Below are 24,601 nucleotides of genomic sequence, written 5' to 3' on the forward strand. Positions count from 1 at the left end.
GCCTTTGTTGATGTTGTCAATGCAATGTGTTAAAACTCCATTCTGTACTCCTGGTCTCCCCTAAATCACCGTGATTCTTATCTTCCATTTTTTAACGGTCCTGTAAGATTGGTTTGACCGTGTGCAGAGCCAATGTGACAAGTGGCAACAGAAATTCATATTAAACCTTTTCATCTCCATTTTACAACCTGTTGCTTTTAGATGTGTTCCTTGCGTCTCCTTTAATGTATTACCCGAAACCTCCGTTAATTGTAGCATCATGTTCATCAATGATAATGGAAGTCATCTATTCCCCTTTGGTTTTACGAACGAACCTGGTATGTTTTAGTGGCTCTAATGCAACTACTTTGGTCATGTCTTAAGGAAAGATAAATATATTTCAGTCAAGTGATTTCAATACCAGCATATTAAGTAAAAGACAGAAACCTTATCAAAAACCTGAATTTAAGTATCTGAGGACACATTTCTCTTGTTTTTCATCTCTTACAGTAATTAGCTCTAGTTTTAAGTACTCAGGCAGATGACTCACTAGACTGAAGTCAGTGATAATAAAGGTCACCCGTTTCCCTTTGGCTTAACAAACGACCCAAGACTTTTTCAGCCACTCAAGGACGATTTTTTTGGTCTGGTCCAAAGAAAATTCGTATTCTGCGGCTACTATAATCTAAAAAAATTCAAAACCCTCGTTATCATAATCCTGGCATTAAACAGTTGACATCACCAATTACTTTTTCTAGAGCCACTTTTCTAGCGTTGTAATTACTAAGTAATGTCCAGTCAACAGAGGTCAAAGATGTTCATTGTGATGGTTCGCTGTCAAGCTTCATTGCAATTGGTCTTAAAGTGGTTCTTCAGAAACTCTTGGACCATGACATGGATACTGTGGTGATATTGCTAGCAAACCTGGTAGGTGAGATGCGAAAATACGAAAATGTAACAAGATAGTACACGTTACCATAAAAACTGTGATCTTCACCCACCTCTTCCCACCAATAATGTACAAAATCGTTTGGTTTTCTGAAGGTGGAGTCGGATTTTGTGGTTGTAGATTAGAGAAAAATAGGTATTTCAACGCGAGCCTTGTGGTCTTTTAGATAATGAAGTACTATAAAAATCAACATGGGAGTGGCTCCTCCTAAATGTTATGCGATTCTAATAGTTGACAATGGAGCCGAAATCAATTGTGTAATTGGACACCATCTTAGGCATCCTACTTCTCATCCTATATTTACTAGACCATCTGCCCCTTCGAATAAACATCTCTTCTGTTTGCAGGGACGGGATGTTTTGCGACAATTGCACACGATTTGCCTGTACACACTTCACAGACCCTTGAGAGATTTCCTGGTAAGCTAAGATTAGTAAAATATTGAAGCAGAAAAAGCGTTTTGGTCAATGTCTAAAGCCAAGTAGTGGCTTGAAGACAAAAAACACAAGAGACGGCCGAGTTTTCTTCTTTAACCGACTTCAAGGTGTATGACTGCGTATGGCAACGTGTATGACTACGTGAAAAGTCATCTCAAATGGTAGTTAATGACTGAATTAAGACAAAACATTGTGGTAATTAGAATACGTTTTCCTAACCTCCTTTACCTTTGTTATGTCCTGTGTTTTCTTCTTATGATGTTTTCATTTGAGGAATGTTCTCTTAAACGTTTAGGAACAAAAAAAGGGTAGGTAACAAGCTTATTAAAGACAAAATATTTGATCTTCACCCTGCCTTGAAAGGTACAACACGCAAAACCACACGCTCGTGAGATATGCGTAGATTTCGGACAAAGAGGGAAAAGTGTAGTCGGTCTGTTTAAACTGAAAAGTAACTACAGTTAACCCAAAACAAAGGTTTATAAAGACATTATGTTTCAGGCAACTGAATTGGAATCCAGAGGCTTTTTATCGTCTGAGGAAAAGGATCTGGTTGGATTTGTCCATACCTTGGAAAACACATACAGTCAACAATCGTTCTTAGAGGCAAAACGTAACATAAGGAACAACGACGAGGATGACAGGTTTTTGGAAGTCACTTTATTGCTACGTCGTAAGATTCGTGGTTTACCGGCCTGGCTTGTATTTTGTTTATTTGTCCTTTCTTGCTCACCGGTACAAGCTATCTCTGCTGTTGTTATTGTTTTAAATGTTCTTAAAACAGATCAATTTATACTTTCTATTTCTCAGCTGGCGAGATCTCGGATTGCTTAGAAGTTCGTTCAATCTTGGATCTACCCAAATCCTTGATACGTACATCCAGACTGGAAGTCTGTTGGAAGTGGCAATGAAGGAGCAGGTAAGAATTGTCAACAACCTCTTCGATAGATTAACACTGAACAAAGAAATTTTTTTAACATAAAGCGAAACGCTTTCTCATATTGTCAAACCTGTTGTTCCACGCTGGCACCGTGTCGTGGAAAACGTGGACCAGTGGAGGTCAGTGGGAAAGGCCCCATTCAACGGCTGAAACTGAAGTAAATTGTTGTTCCACAGGCTCCTTCAAGCTCCAGTAGATATGTTGAATTACCTCTCGCTTGGGGATGCACCTGGGATCACCTCTCCAGACAACGAATTTTGGCTGAAGCAGTGCTTCCTTGTGAAGGTATTTGAAAGGGACTTTTGCAGTTTTATGGTCTTCCAAAAACGAAAGTTGAAGGTTGAAGAGAGTCTGCAGTTAATTTGATTAAACCAAAATATTTTAGAAACATTTTTTGTGCAATTGTATGAAGATTTTATACTGAAATATCCTTGTTTTGAACTTCATAACCATCGTACAGTTTTTTTCGATCAGTTGTTAAATTGCTTAAAGACATTACTAACCTTGGTTATCGACGTGTTTGTTTTGACAAAACTGTGAATGGTGATGATGAACATTTCATTACAGCTGGGGATTACACCTGTGTATCTGAAGAGGTGAAAATTGGTGCCAAAGCTATATGGAACTACTTATTATCACACACAAACTGGCAAGCACTACTCGACTGGATCAGATCCATGGCCTCTGATTTGGAAGGATCTCATGAGAACGCCAGCCTCCATGTTCACAAAGGGAACGTCGTCCTGCCAAAGCTGAGTCGTGGTGTCTTCAGTCAAATTGATGGCTGCCACAGGGTCGTAAAAGAAATGATTTTAGAAGAGCTAACCAGGTACAATTTAACTACCCACCTACCCGTCCCCCTACTCAACGTTTGCACTAACTTCTGACTTAGGGCAAAATATTAAATTAGGGGAGGGGTAGGTAGGGAGTTTGTCAGAAACTTATACTCTCAATAACTGATACCCTGTATCGGTTTCACTGATCACGTCCCTCAGTAATAGGAGATAGTTCTTAGATTGTTCCAACTAAACTAACTGTCGTTGGCAAATTTGTACCACCATTGCTTTTGTTTTTTCTTTCTAGGAATGGAATGTTTACAACATCTCAGCTATCCAGCTTTTCTCTTCTGCTTCACTATTTGTGCGTAACACAGTCACTGTTTAAGGGCAACCCGCCAATATCATCTCTGGAAAACCCTCGTGCGAGTGAAAACAAAGTGTCGGCTAATACAGAAGGATGTCTTGTATCCGTGTTGCAGTTTCATCGGAGTTTTATCGACTACTGTATAAGGCTAAAATTGGCCAACTTGTTGTATTATTACGTGGATTTCTACAGGTTTGTTTTACCTCTGAAACTACTTTTCTCTTTTAAGTCACAAAAATTACCACACTTTACTCCAACAACATTTTTGGGAAACAATTAGTACCATGTGAAAGTACTTCTGAAAAGTTACAATTAAAGACCCTGGTATTGAGGGATATCTACACACGCACGTACAGTACTCTATATGAAGAGGATAACAGATGTAGGAATGTGATGTGTGAATTGTGTCATCTAAATGTTGATATACTTTTCATGTTTAGGCTGTGTGAATGTGAAAGCAGCGTGAAGGAACTTGGATTAAATAAGGAGATACCAGCTTGGGTTGACATGCTCATAAAATGTAGATTCCTTGGGCAGAACTCTGAAGGTAGTCTGTTTCCAGTTTACGACTTAGTTATAATGTTTGGAGACAGTGGTCAAGAAAAATGGCGTCTTATCTAGATTAGCAACTTACAGTACCAACAGAATACATGAGGCATTTTTCTTCTAGTCATGAATGATTTTACTGGATTTTTGCATCAACTAGACCTTCGATTACCAATAAAATCGTGCGTCTCTTTAACGGATCAAGCAGATTGCTATCCAGTTAAAAGTTACCATAAAGGAACCTTGACTGTGAAATACGAGTTAACGTCAGGATGTTATGACTGACGACAGTCGTGAGAACCCGCTAGAACCATGAAGCCTTCACTAAGTACACCAACACTATTGGTGTAGGACATAGTACGCATTCCAGGCTTGTGACGCTTTAAAATACATTGTGGCATGTAGGACTGGCAAAAACGTACTAATAAATAACACATGTAGTAAGTTATTGACCATCACGACTGCTCTCTTTAGATCATGGTGCGGTTTTTCAAGCCAGTTTATCAATGGCAAGCTTTCTTTTAAATACTGAGTTGCCTTCTGTCACACACATGCTGCAGGCAGGACGCCCTGTTATGGCCTTAAGTAGCCTTCTGTATGGTCCTAATACACTTAGTCAGGTAAGGATCTGCAGCTTACTGTGGAGGTATACCTCATCTCAAGCAGATATAGAACGTAAACATGATGAAACTAACTAAATTTTGTGAAGAAACCAAACCGCGAGTGAAATCAATCATAACAAAGTTTTAAAAATGAAATTTTCCTGCGGTTAGTAAATTCCTTAATGTGTAGTTGTACAACGCTATTCGCAGCTACGACGTCGTCGCTTGTATGCTGTTCAGTTGTACGGCATAAACATACAAGTTAGGAGTTTTGTTCGAATTGAAAACAGGTTTCACCATGAGAGCACTTTAGAAAGCATTGTTTTTTTGTTTCAACATTTTAGGCCATTATCTCTTCCGAATCTCAACCCAACGTTCCAGTCTACCAAGTGGACGAAAAGCTCCTTTACACGTCGCTAATGAGATTTCCCAAGCTGCAGTCAGCACTCTTCCCTATCACATGGGGTTCGCTTGGAATGGAACGACAAGATGTCTCTGTATATAAACTTTTACAGGTTTGTTTTCTGTCATTTTAAACTTTTGGAAGGGGTGTGCTTGGCGCATCGTTTCAAGGTTGAAGTGAATAGTTTCAAAATAATAAACGCAAAGAAAACCCTCGAAAATTTCTCTAGTTTTTGAGTAATACAATTAATCAAACTACGTTTACTTAGCACGGGTACCAAACCACTGTGAACCATATATGCTTTGATTTATGCTTTTCTTTTTCTCGTTAGTTAATATACCACCTATGGTAGTCTGTCTTTCTTGTTAAAAACAGCAAAATGCTCCGGGCGGGACTACTCACAACAGCGTTTTAAGTGGACAGGCTCCGCCTGAGGTCCAACCTTTTAACCATTTTATATGCCATTTTTGACAGAAAAGGTCCTCCTTTCGTATACCTTCAATTGAAAAATGGTTCCCTTTTCACATACTAACTAACAATAAGTATTCTTGTCATTTTGTGTAGCGTTTAGTAATTAAGTTGATACAGTCATAAGGTGCGTCGGTTAAGAATATTTTACATAAGGCCTTTTCGAACGCCAAAATGATAATTTTCCTACCCTTTCATTTACTTCATCTCACGAAACCCTTACCGTTTTGTATCCTTAAGCCTGAATAGGGTACCCCTTTCGGGCGGAGCCTCCCGGTATAGGTTATCATAGGGAGTACCCCGTGTGGGCACATACTTGCACTACAGCCAAAGGTCTACTTCGTGGTTCTGTCTAGGGTGAGGATACGGTAAACTATTATTATTTCTTACAGGGAAACTCTCCTTTTGAAATATCTCGGTTATTCGGATGGCAGCCAACAAACGAGCTTGCTACCAAAGGAGGTTGGTTTAGTTTAAAGTTTTTCTGTTTATTTTGTTCCGGTTTTTATTTGGGAGTCTCACTACTTTTCATCAGCTGAATAAAAAACCTGACATTTTCTTTGGTTCTGTGTGGATTTTTTAAACGAACCTAAGTGGGTCGGTTAAATGAACTTGCATTTCAGCATAATCTCGAGGGTTAACTTGATATTTTATTTTCTTCATCACTTTTCATGAAACTTGAAGAGGTTCAAGGCTCTTTTGCGAAAATTAGTAATTTGTTATTTGAGTTTGAATTGCCCTACTTCAAAACGGCTAAAATGACTTATCTGAAGTTATTATTATTATTATTATCATCATCATCATCGTCCTCCTCCTCCTCCTCCTCCTCCTCATCATCCTCATCCTCGGAGACCCAGGGGCAGATAGTAGGGGCGAGGGAAAGTCTAAACGGGCGGAAAAATATGGCACGAAGAAAAGTAAAGAACGGCGAGAAGAGCCCCTGGGGACAATGCCTTACCAGACCAGTTCCAAATGGTCTGATTGGTGCCAGAAAACTCTTGTGCTTTTCTGCCCAATCAGAAGCCAGAACAACGGCGACCGTTTGGAACTGGTCTGGTAAGACATTGTCCCCAGGGGCTCTTCTCGCCGTTCTTTACTTTTCTTCGTGCCATATTTTTCCGCCCGTTTAGACTTTCCCTCGCCCCCACTATCTGCCCCTGGGTCTCCGAGGATGTATTATTATTTGTTCTTTTTTTTTTCCGTAACAGATTCACCCGGAAGTGATATGCCACATTTCTCTAATGAGCTCTTAGTTTCCCAACGTGCGCATGTTGAAAAGTTAACATTTTCTTACTATCTGCGACACGGAAGACCTTCATTTGCGTTCGTATCTTTTGTCAGTGAAAGACTCAAAGATGCTACTGTGTCCAAATCAAAGTAAGTCAAATATTGGTCAGTCAGTTTGTTGTGTGTGATGTATTTAAGAAACTTTCATTCCTCCATCTTTCATCATTTGAGATTCTAGAAATAGAAAATATGTAGGGTACTTATCAAACATAAACCTAGTAAACGACCATCGTGTCTTTAGTAAGACGCTAACTTCTCACATAATTGGCTCAGAAAATGTCTTCGTGACTTATCTAAGACGCACCTTATACGGTCGTATAAATGGTACAGACGAGTTCGTGTCTCATGCAAAACGTGTCTCATTTACCCGGTACAAATCAGGTCCTGTTGAGTCTCTCTGTAGCTCAGTAGTCAGAGAACCCTACTAATTGGTGTCTGGGCTGTCATTGGTTCAAATCTCGTCATTGTCTCAGGTGTTGTCTTTGTTGTGCGCTCGTGACGTCATCGTACTCCACTATGGTTTTTGTGAATCTGAGATAAGGATGGCTCTGTTCCTTTTGTCTTTTCAGAATACAGCAAGCAGCATGTAAGGCATACAGAGTTGCTGTCCAACATTTATCGAATCCTTCTGTGTGTGCAGCGTGTGTTGCCTTCACAGAGATGCTTGGTTTGGATAGCACTTCACTGAGGGTGGATATTCAGGCTGCCAGCAGAGTGATAGCACATGCTACCTTGGACGATCTACTGGCAGATGATAACAAGGAAGACATTACATTGGAGGAAGCCGTTTGTAACTACATTTTATTTTATTTCATTTAAACTCTGCGGATCCTTTTATTTTTTAAGGTGGCTCGACTGGATTTTTTGGGGTTGACACCTCCCAACTTTGAGCATTAACTACATCGGCATGAGTAAAGATATGGAAAAAATGTTACCACAACTGTATTATATAAAGATGAAAATTTCTTATGATCTGGGTTTTATTGCAATCGGAGTCGCCATGGCAACGTAATGACGCCATTACGTTTTTCATTTATCTTTGTGTTTCTCTGTTCCAGGAGTTTTTTGAAGAAATTGCTTTAGGGAGTATGTACCTGCTATAATTGCCCCCATTATAGCGTAGTTTGAACAAATACTATGAGAGCGTTTTCGAAATATTTTGAAATGTAGTTTTAAGAATAATAAAAACAGTGAAATAGCATGCTACCTACACAATTCGCTAATATTTTAAGAAAATGATAAGCTTTGGGAACGAGGCTTCATCTCGTAGTGGTTTGATTCCATTGAAAACTGCATACAAAAAAAGAGGGGAAATTCTCTGGGCGATCGCGAGTAAGAAGAATTTTATTAACTTGCATTCAGCTGCTTTTGATACAGTTTTTGGACGTAATTTGGTCCATGCCTAAACATTTCGCATTTTTCCAAAAACCGCTCGATAAATTTTTTTATAAATTCGATAATCCCGAAATCAATTGTCAAGAAATATTCCCTGCAAGTTTCAAGAACATTGAAAATAGGGAAGGCTTTTAAATAGGGCCATAAATATAACCAATATTCCCCCCAGATTTTGTGTTTACAAGTGAGCGCCCTCATTATTCACTGGCATCGTTTTCAAGTTTCATATGCACGTGCACAACAAGCAAAAGTTATAAATTTGCATAAAAAAGAACTCTCGATTACTTTCCGAAGAAATATCTGGAGTATGCTAATAATTGGCTTGTCGTCACAGACAGCAGTGAGAGCCGAGACGGTGAACGTCACGACTCATCGTGTAGGATGGAATACTTAATTATCTTACTCGGGTTATAACATCACAGAAACTCTCACAAAGAGTTGCTCTGATGTTATAATATATCATTAATCTCTTTACCCGGTAATTAGCATATCCCGGAGATTTAACCGAGGGTCCTTTTTGATGCAAATTCTATCTTTTTGCTAAATGTGCACGTGTATATGAAACTTGAAAACAATGCCAGTCAATAATGAGGACGCTCACTTGTAAACACAAAATCTGGGGGGAAAATTGGCTATATTTGAGGCCCTATTTAAAAGCCTTCCCTGTTTTCAATGTTCTTAAAACTTGCAGGGATTATTCCTTGACAATTGATCTCGGGATTGTCGAATTTATAAAAAAATTTATCGAGCGGTTTTCGGAAAAATGCGAAATGTTTAGGCATGGACCAAATAACGTCCAAAAACTGTATCAAAAGCGGCTAAATGCAAGTTAATAAAATTCTTCTTACTCGCGATCGCCCAGAGCAATTCCCCTCTTTTTTCGTATGCAGTTTTCAATGGAATCAAACCGCTATGAGATGAAGCCTCGTTCCCAAAGCTTATCATTTTCTTAAAATATTAGCGAATTGTGTAGGTAGCATGCTATTTCACTGTTTTTATTATTCTTAAAACTACATTTCAAAATATTTCGAAAACGCTCTCATAGAATTTGTTCAAACTATGCCATAATAGAGGCAATTATAGCAGGTACATACTCCCTAAAGCGATTTCTTCAAAAAACTCCTGGAACAGAGAAACACAAAGATAAATGAAAAACGTAATGGCGTCATTACGTTGCCATGGCGACTCCGATTGTAATAAAACCCAGATCATAAGAAATTTTCATCTTTATATAATACAGTAATGGTAACATTTTTTCCATATCTTTACTCATGCCGACGTAGTTAATGCTCAAAGTTGGGAGGTATCAACCCCAAAAAATCCAGTCGAGCCACCTTAAGAAGAGTATTTGTGATGGTTGCTCAAAACAACGCGTTTAGTATTTCGAATTGTAGGCTTTCCGGCTGGAGTATAAACATTTTAAGTTCTAAGGTCAAACACTATCGGGCGATCCATAAAAAGTGTTGTTATTGCGGTGAGGTCGTTCTCCTACTAAAATGGCCTTATATTGAAATACAACACTTTTCTCCAAAAAAGTCAAATTACCTTCCAATATATCCTTCTCTATACTGTTTTGTGGAACTTCGACAAACTTTAGGTTAAAATGGATAGATGCGGAGAAATTGACATGTTCATTGAGTTATCAGTCTCTAAGACTGGATATTTGGTCGTTTTGCCTGTTTCCACCTATAATCGAAACAATATCGTAAAGGTAATTTTTTGTTTACTTAGCTTCAGAGTTGCTGTCATGTGTCGGAAAAAGCAATCAAAAACCAGAAAGACTTTTAGCTGCTTTACAAAGTGCAACAAGGAACTTGATCAGCAGAGAATGCTTGGACAAGTAAGTTTCGTCTCTTATTTTTATTGATAGTTTTGTTTGGTTTATCAAAGACAAAGTGGTCTCTTATCAAACATACCCTTAGGGTTTTGGTTATTTAGATCTCAGCCTTGTTAGACCTTTTCACTGAATTCTCACGAAGTAACCTTAAACGCACACGCGCACTTGGGTGCATCAAATCCAACGCTACAAACGACATAACCAATCACCGTAAGGCAGGATACACATAAAGGAAGGTCACTGACGACAAATGTTAATTGTACTAGTTTTTTAACATTCCAAAAGTGGTCGTGATTTCGGAAGGATAACAACTTTGCAATTGCCAGTGATACTGTATCACATGTGACTACGACCAGTTGCAAAATACTTGAGACGCTATGCCTTATTTGAATTAGATCACCTGTCCATGATCTTGTACTTGTGATTCCCCCTCCCCCGCCCCCCCGCCTCCCCATTTCATTCTTCTATTTAGGCGGCCTCGTCGTAGGTGTCCTTGTGCTGGCCGCTACAGGACAAGCTTGAATGCTGGCAATTCGCAATGACAGTGGCCAGCAAGACAAAGCCTTCTAAATTCGATCCTCTGTCTGACACAACCTCGTTCACAGGGTCCTTTGCGTCCCGTCTCTTGCTCCGCAGGGATTGATAGGAGAGGACCCTGGGAACGAAGTTGTATCTGACATAGTTGGAATGTCACCGTACAGTTCATAGTTGGTGACTCGGTCTCGCCAACTTTTGTTAAAGACACGGCGGAGCATGCGAGTTTATGTTCCATTGACCTCCTTGTCTCAACATTTTTTCAACTGGTGTAAATTGAGTTTGTTTCTGAGTCTCTTTATTGCTTCGAAGAGTTTATAATGTGAACGTCTAGAATTTTCTTTTCAATTCCAGTGCTACTTGGAATTCGAGGTATCTTTCTTAGTAACGGCACTGTCAGTTCTCATTGCATTGAAAATAAATTTGTTTATTTTTTTATCTTATTTTTCTCAACTATGTTGCTCCCACGTTCTTTCCCGCTACAAAGATGTAATTATCATATAATTTGCAGGTATGAAGTTTGTTTCTATTTTATATTGAATTGCTATTACTGACATTTCCATTTCAGGACATCATTTGAGGCTGGCCAGCATTGGAATCTTGTTGTTTTATTTTGTCGAGTTCACAAGATGGAACTTCCCGTTTCCTTTCTTCAGGATTGTGCCAGGGCGGACAAATGGCTCCCATTTGTTTGTCATGCACAGGCTTGTCAGTTTCCAAAGGACCAGGTATTTCCTGCGGTGTAATTCTTTTTTCGGCTTGAACTTGTTTAATTTTCCCTTTGTCTTGGAGTTTGGTGATGAATCTGGAACGTAAAACATTTAACTAGTTTAGATGTTCAAACCCAGTAAAAGTTACCGTGTGATCTAGAGACTTTTCATCCGCGGTTTCCGCCTTGGGTCGCCCGAGTCTTAATAGTAAACCGGGCGAAAAGTCCTGCTGCCGACAACGAAGCATCCCGCCATACAAACGAAAAGAAAACTTCTGGTACCTAAAGTTATGAGGGAAATGTTGTGAGTGGTTTGTTTTAAGAGTTGTCTCAAGTCATGTTTTGATCGACGCTCCCCGAATGGACAAACCTTAAGTGCATATAGATAGTGAGTATGGCATATATTTGTTTGGGAGGAGCAACTCCCAAGAGTGTCTCGTAGAAAGTTCAGGACATAGTACATGAAAGTGCTGCTGATTAAGAGGTTTCATTTGAATGGTTCCACCAAAAGAACTGTACGTACGTACAAATAGCACCCGCGTGTGAAAGTACTGCTGAAAAGTTTCATTTGAATGGCTCGCACCACGGCATTTCACCCACAGACAGACTCTCCAACTAAAAAGGTTTAAGTTCAAAGGAAGAGAAAAAAAAAACAGAGACCTTTAGATTCTAAGACGAGTACGACTACGAGTACGAGGTTTCCTCAATACTTAGTAGTGCACGCACGTGAGGCAGCCTCATTTTGACGGGAAAACGTGATAGCTGTCGTCATTCTATTAAGTGTTTGAGCGAGAATGGTGTAGTGGCGGAAACAAGTTATCAAATGTAAGGATCGGGAGAGGGCTTAAGCCCCTTCAATAAAAATAAGAGTGCCAACCTTTCTGGTGAGAAAAAAAAACAAGTGAAGCTTTCCGGGGTATTTATTATTTGAGAATAAGCGAAAAAACTTTAAGTTTAACCTCGTCCTCCTAGTCGTCTTTGTCGTCGAATCTGAAGGTCTCTAATCTGTTATAATGGTAACGGAAAAGCAAATTTGATCTGTTTCGTAAAGGACAATTCAAATTTAGCTGTGTTATTTTCAGGTGGTGTACGTTATTGAACATGATTTCTGCAATCCTCATATTCAAGAACATCTTCATCTAGCATTTGACAATGTCCCAATCATTAAAGTGGAAAATACCCCCATTGATGATTCCAGCAGAAAACGAAGCAGAAAAAGGAAGTCTATTAAGAAACCGGAACAGGTGTGGCTTGTAAAGGTTAACGTATTCTCGTCCTTAGGGATGCGGCCCGCTTGACCAGATGGCACAGATGAAGATCTCTGGAAGCAGCCAGAGCTCTCGATCAGTGCCGCTGGTCAAGAGGATCGAGATTTATAAGGAACATCCTTCCCTCAGTAATAGAGAAATGCATATGGAATAGAAAGCACTCTCTATAACGTACCCTTCTTGTAGCTAACAGGTTTCTAGTCCCTTGTGTAGTGACAAGAACAATTCCAGTGTGCTGCATACAACAGATTTAATTCAACTAGTGTGATTCTCAAATGATATGAGTATGCTCGCTACAAAGAGGTTTGCGTGATTGTGTGGTTTATCTGGGACTTTTCCTAGAAAGCCATCCATATTATAAGGAAAGCCCGTGTCCACAACAAAAAAAATTGAAGGTGTGGTCTTTTCATTATCACCTCAGGTTGTAACGCCTTCCCGTGATGTGCGAGCTCAATTTTATTCGCGCATGGGTCTCGTCGCAGCAACAGTCCCACAGCCTTCCCAGACTGCGACTGAAGAACAAGTTGTTATTCCATCATGCAGCAGTAGTGCAGAGGACGAGGAGGTTTCTAGACAAAGAGCAAAACTAGCTAAAGACAAGGACTTGGAGACCACTAAACGACGATATGGCTCTACAAGTAGAGTTACTAATGACTATGAGGGTAGGTCATCTCTCAGCACTTGGTGAGAGAAAAGCAACAACAACAACTTTCAAAAGTAGGTTGAGGGACTACGTTCACCCGGACGATCAAACTCAACCTACTATTGAAATCACTCCTGGGTTAAAACCTTTCACAGAACAACAACTTTATTTAAGTCTTTCAGTTATAGGAGGCAATAATAAGCTTCTGACCTAGTCGACGGGCAAAAGTGAAGGAAAAAAATATTACAGTATAAACAATTAATAAAAGAGTATAGAACCAGGCGCACACTAGGTTGTATCTATTCTAAGGAGTGTTACATTCATTACTTCTTTCTTAACTTGTTTCCGTGGTGTAATTTCTCAGAGAATTTAATTTTCCAATTTATTTTTAAAGAAATTCTTCTCGACGCGGATGAGGTCCCGCAAAATCTATTTGACATCTTGTTCAAATGTCAGTCAGTCGACGTTCCGTGGAGGAAGTTGCTCGCGTACTCGATAAGTCTTCACCGATCCCTTCTGTCAGTTTTGGCCGCATGCTTTCAGGTTAGTTGTTTGTCATGTGTACTTCATTCCATAGAGCTGAGGCAGTTAGCAATCAAACCTGGTCCTCACCAACAACACAGGTGGAAAAAGCAGGAGCTTAATTAAGACCATTAGAATCTTGTCTTCGTTCTTCTACTTCTCTTTAAGCCTACGTCGATGTGATTCCCTTTAAGGACGTGCTTGGCATAAGCGTATATATAATTGCGTCGTTGATCTCATTGACTAATAATAGTTTCTACAAATTTAAACAAGCAAATGCCTCACAAAAACCTAAAGCTGAGAAGCGTTTCGATGGGCTCCATACACTGAGCAAGCAAAGTCAGAACCACGTTACACTTGTAGCCTTGTGAAAGGAAAATGACTAGCTTGTATTAAAAAAGACAACACTTATGAATTCACCTATGAATGTCGTTTGATTTAAGTTTGTTCTTAGGCTCTGGATTTCTATATTCATTGCACTTTTTTTTATCTACTTCAACAGGATGCCAAGCCTCTGGATTGTGTATGTGCCTGGATATGCTCCACAGTACATCCCTCTGTATTAGAACCTGCCTTGGAAAACATCCCAGGTGTCTATATTCCCTGCTTATGGTGATACGAATATTGTATAAAATGAAACCAAATGTTGTTTTAACTTTTACTAATGATCGAAGGATAGATAATGATGACGTAAATTAAGTTGTCGAGACGCCATTTAACATTCTTATCGTTAATTTTTCGTTTAAAATGACCGTAACCTTGTGCAGATAACAGATAATTATCTTAATGTAGTCAGTAGAAGCCATGTCGTTTTAGTGACTAATTTATTTAAGTGGCTAATGATGTCTAATTATAACGTTCAACAGGGAGTCATCAAACAGATTCTTGGAATGTGCAAAGTATGGTTTTATATTATTATGTCTGAGATTTAATCTTCTAAAAAGCTGCGTGTTCTTAGCATAACCATTTTTACGCATTGTATTTGTGGGTAAATATCCATTGTTATGGTGCATAAATAGAGCATATTACATGGCCGCTCGGAGATGCGAAATTTCTCTTCGAGTGTTGAAAAATATTTTTTTCAACACCGGAAGAGAAATTTCGTATCTCCAAGCGGCCATGTAATGTTCTATTTATTATATAAACACCAATGAAATACCAAACCATTTCACTTTAATAGTTTTTTGGTGTGAAAGGCGCGATTTATTATGTAGCCATAGCAACGGTGATATTTTCACGCGTGAAGATAACATGTTATTTTCACGTGTGAAGATATGAAGTTTTCGCGCGAACGCTCACCTGGTATTTCATTGGTGTTTATATAATAAAAACGAGTCATAGTTCCACCTAAAAATACATAGTAGTTGCACATAAAAATGTGTTGTGGTTGCGCAGGAAAATGCATAGTTGCGCTTGAAAGTGCGATCTGGTCACACCGGAACATGCATTAAGTCGCATGTAATAATACAGTGTAGTCGCTCTTGAAAATTCGTTCTAATTGCAACTGAGGCCACGTTCACACAGCTCCGGACGAATTATCGACCGGCTGAAAAATTTAGAGCAATTTAGGTTTCTGGGTAACTGCCCACCTACCCCTCCCTTAAGCCAACATTTTTCCCTAAGTAAGAAGTAAGTGTTAATGTTAGCTTAGGGGAGGGGTAGGTGGGTAGTTTCCCAGAAACCTAACTTGATCCAAAAATTTGACCGGACACTTCGTTCACACGGGATCGTTCAATATTTTCGTTTTGTTCACATGGAACTTTGAACGACTGGGCGTCTAAATTTTCGTAAAGTCAAGTGATTCCGTATGAACGGAACACCTAAACGCACGAATATTCAACTGGTCAAAAATTCATCCCGTGTCATGTGAACATAGCGTGAAAAAGTGTGATGCATGCGACTGTAAATCCTTTTTCGTCTGAAATTTTGTACATAGGCTTATTGAGGTAAAGGTCCTAGATCTGCTCCGTAAAATACCCCCATTAAAGGTATAAACATAAACGGTTATTCCAGAAAAGTGGCGACTTCATAGTCCTGTGAATATGTGTTTTACTTGAAAACAGAGCTGCAGTGGCACCAATGGACCAAAGAGGACCTGACAGCTCTCATCATGGCGCTTGCTGACAAACGTGACAAGTTTGCGCACACCCTCGTTAAGGCCTTTTATATTTTTGATCCGGTAAGTTCGTTTAAATGGAAAAATTAGGCTGGTGAGGTTCATTTTTTCTTTGCTTTTCACCCAGAAGAATACCACAGAGAAGTTTGCAACGAAGGAATTGTCTTAGAACGCGGAGATAATAAAAAATAAGCGGAGTATATTTTAGCTGAAGATATGCGGTCATTAACTTTCAATTTAAGATTTTATTGCTGTTCAATTTTATATTAACGTTGTTGTCCTCTATCGGAAGACCAAATGGCAACCGACTTTTTCTATCTTTCGTAGGAGAGTCCTTTGGTACATTTTTTCCGTTTCCATGAGACGTTTTTGGTGCATTCAGATTATGAGGCTTGCAAGGAACATTTGAAGTCATTTAAAATATATTACAACAAGGTACGAAACAGAGAAACATATGGCCGATAATAAGGTGCAACTTTGACTACAGAGGTCACCGCCATTCTGGGCGACCACGTGACAGCTGTTATTGGGACGGAATATAATATACCTAAGAAATGATCAGGAGAATGGTAGAGCTCCTGAATCACTTTTACAATGTTACGTGCAAACGGACGCAACAACTCCCAACAATTTTGGGAGTTGCTGGCCAACAATGTTGCGTCCGTTTGGACAGGGCTAAAAGTTTGACCGGTTTCAAACTTTGCGCAACAACACGCAAGAACATGCAACAGGGTGTGCAAACGGACGCAACCTGTAATATCCAAGAATGTTCAGGCCGTTTGCACGTCGCCTAACTTAACTAGTTCCTGCTTCAAATGCCCCCATAGCTGGCTCGGTAGGAATGACTGCCCGGGGGCTTTCGCGTTTTCCATGTAACCTTTCTATCATGAATATTCCGACCCAACTAGCTTCTAATGGGTCTAGGAGGGTGGTTAGCCTGTGTACAGCCGCCCTTCAATATTTTTTCCGAGTGAAGGGGACGCTTGTGCACAGACTACCGCATGTCTCTTCAGCAGCTCTTTTTGCGTCTTAGCAGAAGTTTAGCTCGATTATAAATCGGAGTTTATTTCAGCAACATAAAATTACCATCCATAATCACAAAGGGCAAATAAAGTTCGAATCAATGCACTGCTGCATAATTTTGTTCTAACATTTGAAGTGCACTTATTTACTTCATCAGCAGTCTTTGAAAGTTGGGGCAGACAAAAGCAAGAATGAGATCAAGATTGGTAGTGTAGATTGGCTGGAAAAGCTTACAAGTCAAGTCACAAAGCAGATGTTGACACATTCCGAGAGCACCTACCAACAGAGACATCTCCTAGAGATTTTGGCCAAAGCCATGTTTGGAAAAAAATTTTCTTGCCAAGGTTAGTACAAAATTGCGTTGGAAACTTTGAGTTGTAAAGATTGTCTAAAACACGAGAAGCCGTCAGACCTGGTGGAGAGATACTAAATAAATAAATAAATAAATAAATAAATAAATAAATAAAGTAACGATTAGCAGGTAGCACATCCACATAGTGGTTCTTCGTCTACCTTATTCCCGGTCAAATTGGAATTTGGAAATGCTGGTTTTTGAGGAGAGGGGAAAGCCGGAGTACCCGGGGAAAAACCTCTCGGAGCAAGGGAGAGAATCAACAACAAACTCAACCCACATATGGTGTCGACGCCGGGATTTGAACCTGGGCCACATTGGTGGGAGGCGAGTGCTCTCACCACTGCGCCACCCTTGCTCCCCATACTAAAGAATTCTAGACGAACATCTGAGTTAAGACAACTGTTCTGACTGAAGGTCACGTTTGTGATTTGGAACCGCGACGCTTTGTAACAATAAAGAAGACGGAGAAAATGGTATATGTTTAACACTGGACGAAAACTATGATGGTTGTACGGTGGTGGCAGATTTTAACGAGTAGATGATAAGCCAAGTTGTAATTTTTATTCATGTTTACAGTGCCTGATTACTTTGAATTGCATGAAGTTTGCAAAGTTCTTCACGCCACTAGCACTACCATCCGGCTTGATGTGATGCTGTCACCGATTGTTAAAGACATTGACGATGAAAAACACAGGGTGTTGGTAGCATTGCTTAACGATAAACACTTTGCACAGGCGCGAAAGTTTGCTGAGATGGTTGGCTTGTCTGATGATCACATTACACTCAAGGAGGTCAGGAAATCTTAGAATCAAGTTTCAAGTTTCAAGTTTATTAAGAATTATTTTAAAAAAATTATTTAAGTTTATTAAGAATTTTAGTGGGTACTTTTCGTTTCACAAAAATCAAATTGTGTGAGCTCATGTCAACTTGTTAATGATTCTCAGGTCGAAGCAGAGTTGGAAGGTGCCAAAAATTCCATGTTGTGGGAAATCGAACAAGGGCGATTAGCATTCTGGCACAAGGCTGAAATATGCTTTAGAAGCAACAACTGTAAAGAAAGCACTGTAGGATCATTCTTTGAGGTAACCTTGTAAAGTAACATTCAATCAGCCATCAATATTATGGTACTGATTGTTTCTTCTCAAGTAAAAAGGTCACTGCCGAAAAGCAGCTTTTTTTAGTTTTTTTTTTTAGTTTATAATCTTAACCCACTCTAAATCTGAAAAAAGGTCTTTACTATATGAGTAGTATGGTAGGGTCCTAGTACTCCTTTTTTGGGCAAGCATCTCATAAATTCGTGCCTGAAGACATTAATGATTGACCTCATTCATAGTCCTGCAGAGAAATGCCTTAACATGATGACGTCATAGACTCCTGAGATAAAGACAATAACTATGACGTCATGGAAGGTTATGAATTACGAATTACAGCAATTAGGTTCTCTGCAAAGTAAAACAGGTAGTGAACATTTCCCTCTATACTACTGTGATCAACAGAGCGATTTAGATTATCTTCGAGGAAAGACAAGCAGTTTCATGCTGTATGACATCAAGAGATGATCTTGATGACATGTGGTAAAACTATATCTTAACATGAGCTGTTATTGAACTTACGCAAAGGGACGGCAGAGGGAGGAAGACAGCAAACCTTATGTGACAAGCGGGACAATTATTCTGTTTAAAGATAATTTCCGCCAACTTCAGCGTCCTTTTAAAAGATCTTTTGTGAATGATCAAAACACAGTTATATTAATTGAACATCGCAACTTACACACAGGTAATAGGCCTGTTATGTTTGTCACACACAAGCGTTCTGCCGTTCTCTTCTTTGTACCGTCCTGTTGCGTAAGCTCACTATTGACGTGCACAAAGTGAATTGGAAGAAACCACGCAGTTTTTCATTTTTGTTTTGGCGAATGTTAAGCCCAGTTGTAAGATCAAATACGTATTTTGATAGAATGTGATCTCACTTTCTCGCTTGTCCCCTGCCCGTTACATGATGAAATTTGTTGTTTCTTTTCTTTTTTGTTACAGAGCCAAGCTAAAGATGAACATCTCACATTTACTGAACGCGCAATGCTCCTTGGGATAGCAGTGAAGTGGTTTTCAAATTCTACTGACAGCCAGCGGCAAAAAACACCAGCGGAACTAAAGGAACTTCAAAAGAACCGGTGGCTGTTTAAAATACGAGCAGAGATAGAGAAAGACTACGAGGTTAGAGGAGTAATGTTCCCTGTTGCTATGCCCTGTTACTATGTCGCTTGTAACCAGAGTTATTTCGCCCGAAATTTTATCATGTTCAACAACATCCTAACATCTTTATCGCGCCTGTTTCATCTCATCAAGGCGTGAAGAACTAGATGTATTACTCATTTATCGCGCTTGTTTCGTTTCATCATCGCTTACAGAACCAGATATATTACACATTTATCCTTCTTGTTTCGTCTCGTTATCGCTTAAATAACGAGATTTATTTCATGCACTTATTACAAAAATTTCTGGCGACATTACTGAGCATTTTGGGCGACTTGACTTAATAATATCGGGGGACGCAACTTGGTTTCGGGGGACATAACTTCGGGCGAAACTAACTTTTGGGGTACTTGACCGAAAGTAGAGAAAAAAAAATTAGGAAACTATATAACAGAGATGTTCTGAGTTCTTGACTGGGACCCATTTAACAGATTGTAAGACAGCGGGTTAGACCCTTTAACCAACCTATATACAACAAGTTTCTTAACGTTCCGAGTAGCGTCATTTTCTTTTTTCTGTCTTTTAATTTTCCAGAGTAGACTGACACGATCTGTAAGCCACCTGGAATTCCTTTCCCACGAAACGGAGGTGGAGTTACTAAGCGACATCAAGCCAAGCAACCTTGATTTGGTTTCTTATAAGACCGTCAACCTTAAAGAATTTGTCCAAGATGATGCTGCTGTCTTTGAATTAGACTCTGACTGCCCGTTATCAACGGAAAAGGTTATACGATCACGTGTTATCTGTCGCAAGTTTTCCTGTTGCTATAAATTGAGCCCTCGTGCGATATGTAACACGTGCCTCTTTTATTGCTTAAATGTAGGAGTTCCTCGCCTTGGAGAATGTGATTGGTAACTTGGTAGAGAGCTGTCATGTGACTCAGGCACGTTGGCTGGCAAACTTATTTTCTCACAGTTGTTTGGATTTGGACATTGTCATGGTGAGGCTTTAAAATTGTTGGAGGTTCTGGTGGGAGACAAATGCCCTCACCTCTGCTTTCGTTACCAATATGAGTAGCTGTATTTTTATTTCGGAGCAAAGGCAAACGAACATTTTTAAGCTTACCGAACATTTATTCACGTTGCTACTGTAAAATACAGCAGTTTTTCTTGCTTTTATTATATAGACACGAGTGTTTTACTGGAAAATATACCACGCGTAAAATTCATAAAAACTACATCCGGGACCCGAGTGGTTTATTTTCCATAATCTCACACGTGAGTTTATCGATGACGTAATTTCGGTAATTTCCCTCCAAAATTTGTAGGCGTCTTGCGTCCTTTGAATTTAATTACACATTTTTCAAAGCTTTGCTTATATTTTGTCATTGTAGAGCTTTATTCAGCTCAGTGTTATTTCTCAAGATTATTGTAAACAATGTCTTATATTGCTGTACTGTAAATTTGAGCGGTGACAATTACTTTTTGCCGAATAAAAATCTATTATTTTATCGATGTCTTTTTGTCTATATAATAAAAAGAACATTACACGGCGGCTTGAAGATATGAATTTAATTTTCTCGTGGCAAAAACAACATTTACGAACGAGCGCAGCGAGTGAGCAAAATATTGTTTTGCCACGAGAAAATAAAATTCATACCTTCGCGCCACCGTGTAATATCCTCTATGTAATTTTTAGGAATATATTTATTAATTGTGTATTTTTCTGCAACAGTCGTGTATTTATTTGGCTCAAGGCACACGCTCCGTGGACACCTTAGATGATCACATCCAGGCACTAATCAAACCAAACAGAAGAGCAAGCAATAGTCTCAATCGCCCAGGCTCATTTCAACGCAGCGGAAGTTTTGTTTTTACTTCCCCTGGTGATCGCCATGACTCTGTTTCCTCGGTGTCTTCCATGTCCTCTGTGTCCTGGGTGGAAGTTGAAGATATCATCACCACCATGGAAAGTCTGGCATTTCACTCTAAGCAGGCAAAGAGATGCTGCAACTGCATCATTGTATGCTACAAGGTTGCTCAGGTAAGAAATACTAGTACATCCATATAGTGGCTCTTCTTTTACCAGATCCAATTTGAATTCGGAAATGTTGATTTTTGTGAAAAGAAGCAAACTGGAGTAGCCGGAGAAAAACCACTCCGAGTAATGGATCCGGGCCACACTGGTGGAGGGAAATTTGGTTACTGCCCAACGTTAGAAAGTTGGTGTCCCAGGGTCATGTCTTACCCGTCCCTGCGGAGCAAGGTAGGGTTTTTCCGACTTATTAGATGTCTGTCATAACATAAAAATGAACAGTTCATTTCTTTCTCGCTCGTGTATTTGTATAGATAAGACAGCACTTTTTGAATGATTTTTAAAAGCATGTAAGAACGAGATTTGAGGTATAAAATCCATTTGCCGTCTTGAAGAGGTGTCTGCCTCATAGAAAGCCTTAGAAAATGACTGAAGAACAGCGGGGGCCAACACTTGGTGTCCATTTTAGAAATGTGTCTGTCTTGTACGGGTGTCCGTTAAGAGAAAGTGGACTTAATATTCCAAATTTGCTAACTTGATCCTCCCGTGCTGGACCAGGTTTCTGTGCGAACATGTGTTTACTGGTTTACTGAAGGACATGAACGCGATGATAATTCACTGAAATGATTACTTGTTTATTACAGACTTTGGGTCAAGAGTATGAGACTATTGTGAAAAAGAAACCCTTGAGCGTACTTCAGGCGCTGTTGCTGTCTGGATTTGACAACCGATACAAACTTATGGATATTTATATTAAAGCTATTCAAATGAACACTGAGGAGGTAGGCTATTTTTAATGTACTACCACTAAACACGAGTGACCGTGTTTCATCACATATCAAACATTGAAAATATCGCGGTTGTTATAGCAATTACAAAAAATAACAACAGAGCAAACCTCTATCGAGCTGCCACTGATAGTTTGCTATTCAATCTCAATGATATTAGTGGTCCATCACAAGATCACTCGTGAGGTTTCACGGTACGAATTGCACGCTCTCCCTCGGTAACTGAGACTGATGTTAAACCGAAATCTCTCACTTGTATGTTTTTCCTCAGGTGACTCAATTTTTAGCCGACATCATCTTAAATTCCCTCCGAGTTCATAGCACAGGTGAAGGTATGTGTTGTTCTTAAATCTGGGTGCCGTAAGTGTAACCATTTCCTCAGGTGACTCAATTTTTAGCCGACATCATCTTAAATTCCCTCCGAGTTCATAGCACAGGTGAAGGTATGTGTTGTTCTTAAATCTGGGTGCCTTAAGTGTAACCATTCAATAAAAATCTAAACTATGAAGTCTGGCGACAGCCTTAGTTTTTCAGGACTTGACTATAATATTATCCACTTCATCCTGTTTCTGCGTCTGTTTATTTGAGTACAGGTAAAGAGTGTTTCTGGTTCTCTAAGTCGCTGACGTTCCAAGTCGCTCATTTTGAGTCCCATTCACTGGTTGATTTGGACTTCCTTGTGCGCTTATTTTCAAGTCATTGTCCTCCCTGTTTTAATAAAAGGGGTGTTTTGCCTCAAATGCAACGACCAAGGAATACCTGTGCTGATTATCTTAGGCGTTTTAACACAGTGTTGGTCTGTCTTGCAAACGGGTAACTAACTAACGAACTGAATGTGTGTTTTTGTGCGTTTTTTTTTCTCGCAGACATATCGGGAAGGCAGTACAGTGATCTTACAGTGAATGCAGCACCCTCATGTGAAGACATAAGTCATATGATCCGCTTGTGCCCAGACTACTCTCTGCTTGGTAGCCGCTTGTTGAACGCTGCTACAGCGTTGGTCAGTGATCGTGTGACAGGAACGGCACCCCGTGGCGGTACGTTTTAGTTATTGTTATTAGTTATTTATTCGTTTCACTTTCATCGCATCATGATGATGTTGTATTAACTACCAGTAAAAAGTATTCGAGAGTGAGACGCAGTTCAAGTAATTCATCCAACACGAGACGCAGTGTTTTATCCGATATCCAAACACTAAAAAGTTGATTGATAAACGAGAAGCAGGCGAGGTTTTTTAGACCGACTTGGAGGTTAACTTGGAGGTGTCTCAGAATACAGGATGAAACATTGTGTCCAGTCTTCCTCATCCTCGTTCCCAGGATTCTCTGTTTTCCTCTCTTGAGAAGAACTCTGGGAGCGAGGTTGGTGTCTCCTGTGGACCCAGCGTTTTCACGTGACAACACGTCCGCCATATCGGTGTCCCAAAACGTTAAAACAGCGGCCGAGATGGTGTCCCAAACTACTCCTGTAAACACGTCTTTGGTTCCAATAAATTTACATTGCTGCTAGTAACGTGAGTGAAATCGCTCCAAATCTTAAAAAGTATAAGCTTCTGGCTATATTAAAAAGCTAGCAGGATTTGTGGACTAGGGAAGCTCGATCTTAACACCCTGTTTTTCAGAATGTTTTTGATTATATAAAGGTATCTGTTAATCTAAACAGGGTTGAGCTTAGAAGTGGAGCTGTTAGTACGAGCTCACGAGTGTCACACATTAGCCTGTAACATGGAAGGCATTGCAACTGTGCTCCGGAATGGACGAGTTCTCACTTCAGCGCTGGCAGAAAGCGGAGATTATATGCTCATGGTAATTACCCGACAATTAACGACTTCGAAGGTTTTTTGCTTGCTTAGTTGTTGTAAACAGGAAGTTCCATGGTAATGTTTTGCTTGTTGTAGGTTCGTTTGTTGACTGGTGTTGGTCGATTCAATGAGATGTCTTACATCTTTGACACGCTGTTTGAACACGAGTACTTTGAACTGCTCTGCCGCAAGGGGATAGAAAAGGTAACGTATTGCTTTTTATTGAAAAATGTTTTAATTCGTATTTTCGTCTTTTCACCCATTTTAGTCTTTTGTAGGTTGGTAGCTTGCGCCGCAGACGAACCTCAACCTCTGGTTAAGTCCGTCTGCGAGCCAGAGCTGAAATCCTTGTTCCGTATCCCCACCTGTGTACCAGGATTGACAGTCAAGGCAGGTCAAGCGTACCCCCCAAGATTCTATTAATGAATTGATTATTAGAAAAATGAATCCGTTAGTCGTTCCCGTAACTGGTGTCAAATTCACATCGGCATTCCTGGATGCGTAATGAGCGGTGAATATTTTACGAGAACTTCTCCGTATTTGGTCAGATCGAAAATCTCTGAATGGATAAAATTACTTCTAAGTCCTTTAAGTCAATTCAGGGAAACTGAGCTGGTAGAAATTCCATAA

The 24,601-nt window shown here is 39.7% G+C and overlaps 1 protein-coding gene across 1 annotated transcript in view; it reads left to right on the plus strand.

Moving 5' to 3' along the window:
- LOC140939115 (spatacsin-like) overlaps positions 1 to 24,601 on the plus strand; it is a 39,514-nt gene that overhangs the window by 9,462 nt on the left and 5,451 nt on the right. Inside the window, exons 11-44 of the mRNA XM_073388674.1 lie at positions 778 to 906; positions 1,276 to 1,347; positions 1,867 to 2,009; positions 2,176 to 2,284; positions 2,482 to 2,590; positions 2,873 to 3,134; positions 3,389 to 3,640; positions 3,889 to 3,995; positions 4,469 to 4,614; positions 4,941 to 5,111; positions 5,860 to 5,929; positions 6,676 to 6,844; positions 7,324 to 7,544; positions 9,881 to 9,989; positions 11,089 to 11,248; positions 12,312 to 12,473; positions 12,919 to 13,159; positions 13,535 to 13,683; positions 14,165 to 14,252; positions 14,529 to 14,561; positions 15,726 to 15,841; positions 16,106 to 16,213; positions 16,959 to 17,145; positions 17,733 to 17,947; positions 18,101 to 18,238; positions 19,190 to 19,369; positions 19,943 to 20,131; positions 20,232 to 20,348; positions 21,083 to 21,391; positions 22,027 to 22,164; positions 22,442 to 22,502; positions 23,037 to 23,207; positions 23,833 to 23,975; positions 24,068 to 24,175. Coding sequence (XP_073244775.1) covers positions 778 to 906; positions 1,276 to 1,347; positions 1,867 to 2,009; positions 2,176 to 2,284; positions 2,482 to 2,590; positions 2,873 to 3,134; positions 3,389 to 3,640; positions 3,889 to 3,995; positions 4,469 to 4,614; positions 4,941 to 5,111; positions 5,860 to 5,929; positions 6,676 to 6,844; positions 7,324 to 7,544; positions 9,881 to 9,989; positions 11,089 to 11,248; positions 12,312 to 12,473; positions 12,919 to 13,159; positions 13,535 to 13,683; positions 14,165 to 14,252; positions 14,529 to 14,561; positions 15,726 to 15,841; positions 16,106 to 16,213; positions 16,959 to 17,145; positions 17,733 to 17,947; positions 18,101 to 18,238; positions 19,190 to 19,369; positions 19,943 to 20,131; positions 20,232 to 20,348; positions 21,083 to 21,391; positions 22,027 to 22,164; positions 22,442 to 22,502; positions 23,037 to 23,207; positions 23,833 to 23,975; positions 24,068 to 24,175 — 5,082 coding nt within the window. The remainder of the gene's footprint in view (positions 1 to 777; positions 907 to 1,275; positions 1,348 to 1,866; positions 2,010 to 2,175; positions 2,285 to 2,481; positions 2,591 to 2,872; positions 3,135 to 3,388; positions 3,641 to 3,888; positions 3,996 to 4,468; positions 4,615 to 4,940; positions 5,112 to 5,859; positions 5,930 to 6,675; positions 6,845 to 7,323; positions 7,545 to 9,880; positions 9,990 to 11,088; positions 11,249 to 12,311; positions 12,474 to 12,918; positions 13,160 to 13,534; positions 13,684 to 14,164; positions 14,253 to 14,528; positions 14,562 to 15,725; positions 15,842 to 16,105; positions 16,214 to 16,958; positions 17,146 to 17,732; positions 17,948 to 18,100; positions 18,239 to 19,189; positions 19,370 to 19,942; positions 20,132 to 20,231; positions 20,349 to 21,082; positions 21,392 to 22,026; positions 22,165 to 22,441; positions 22,503 to 23,036; positions 23,208 to 23,832; positions 23,976 to 24,067; positions 24,176 to 24,601) is intronic.

The sequence above is a fragment of the Porites lutea genome, chromosome 5 (assembly GCF_958299795.1).
Source record: "Porites lutea chromosome 5, jaPorLute2.1, whole genome shotgun sequence".
NCBI classification, from domain to species: Eukaryota; Metazoa; Cnidaria; class Anthozoa; order Scleractinia; family Poritidae; genus Porites; species Porites lutea.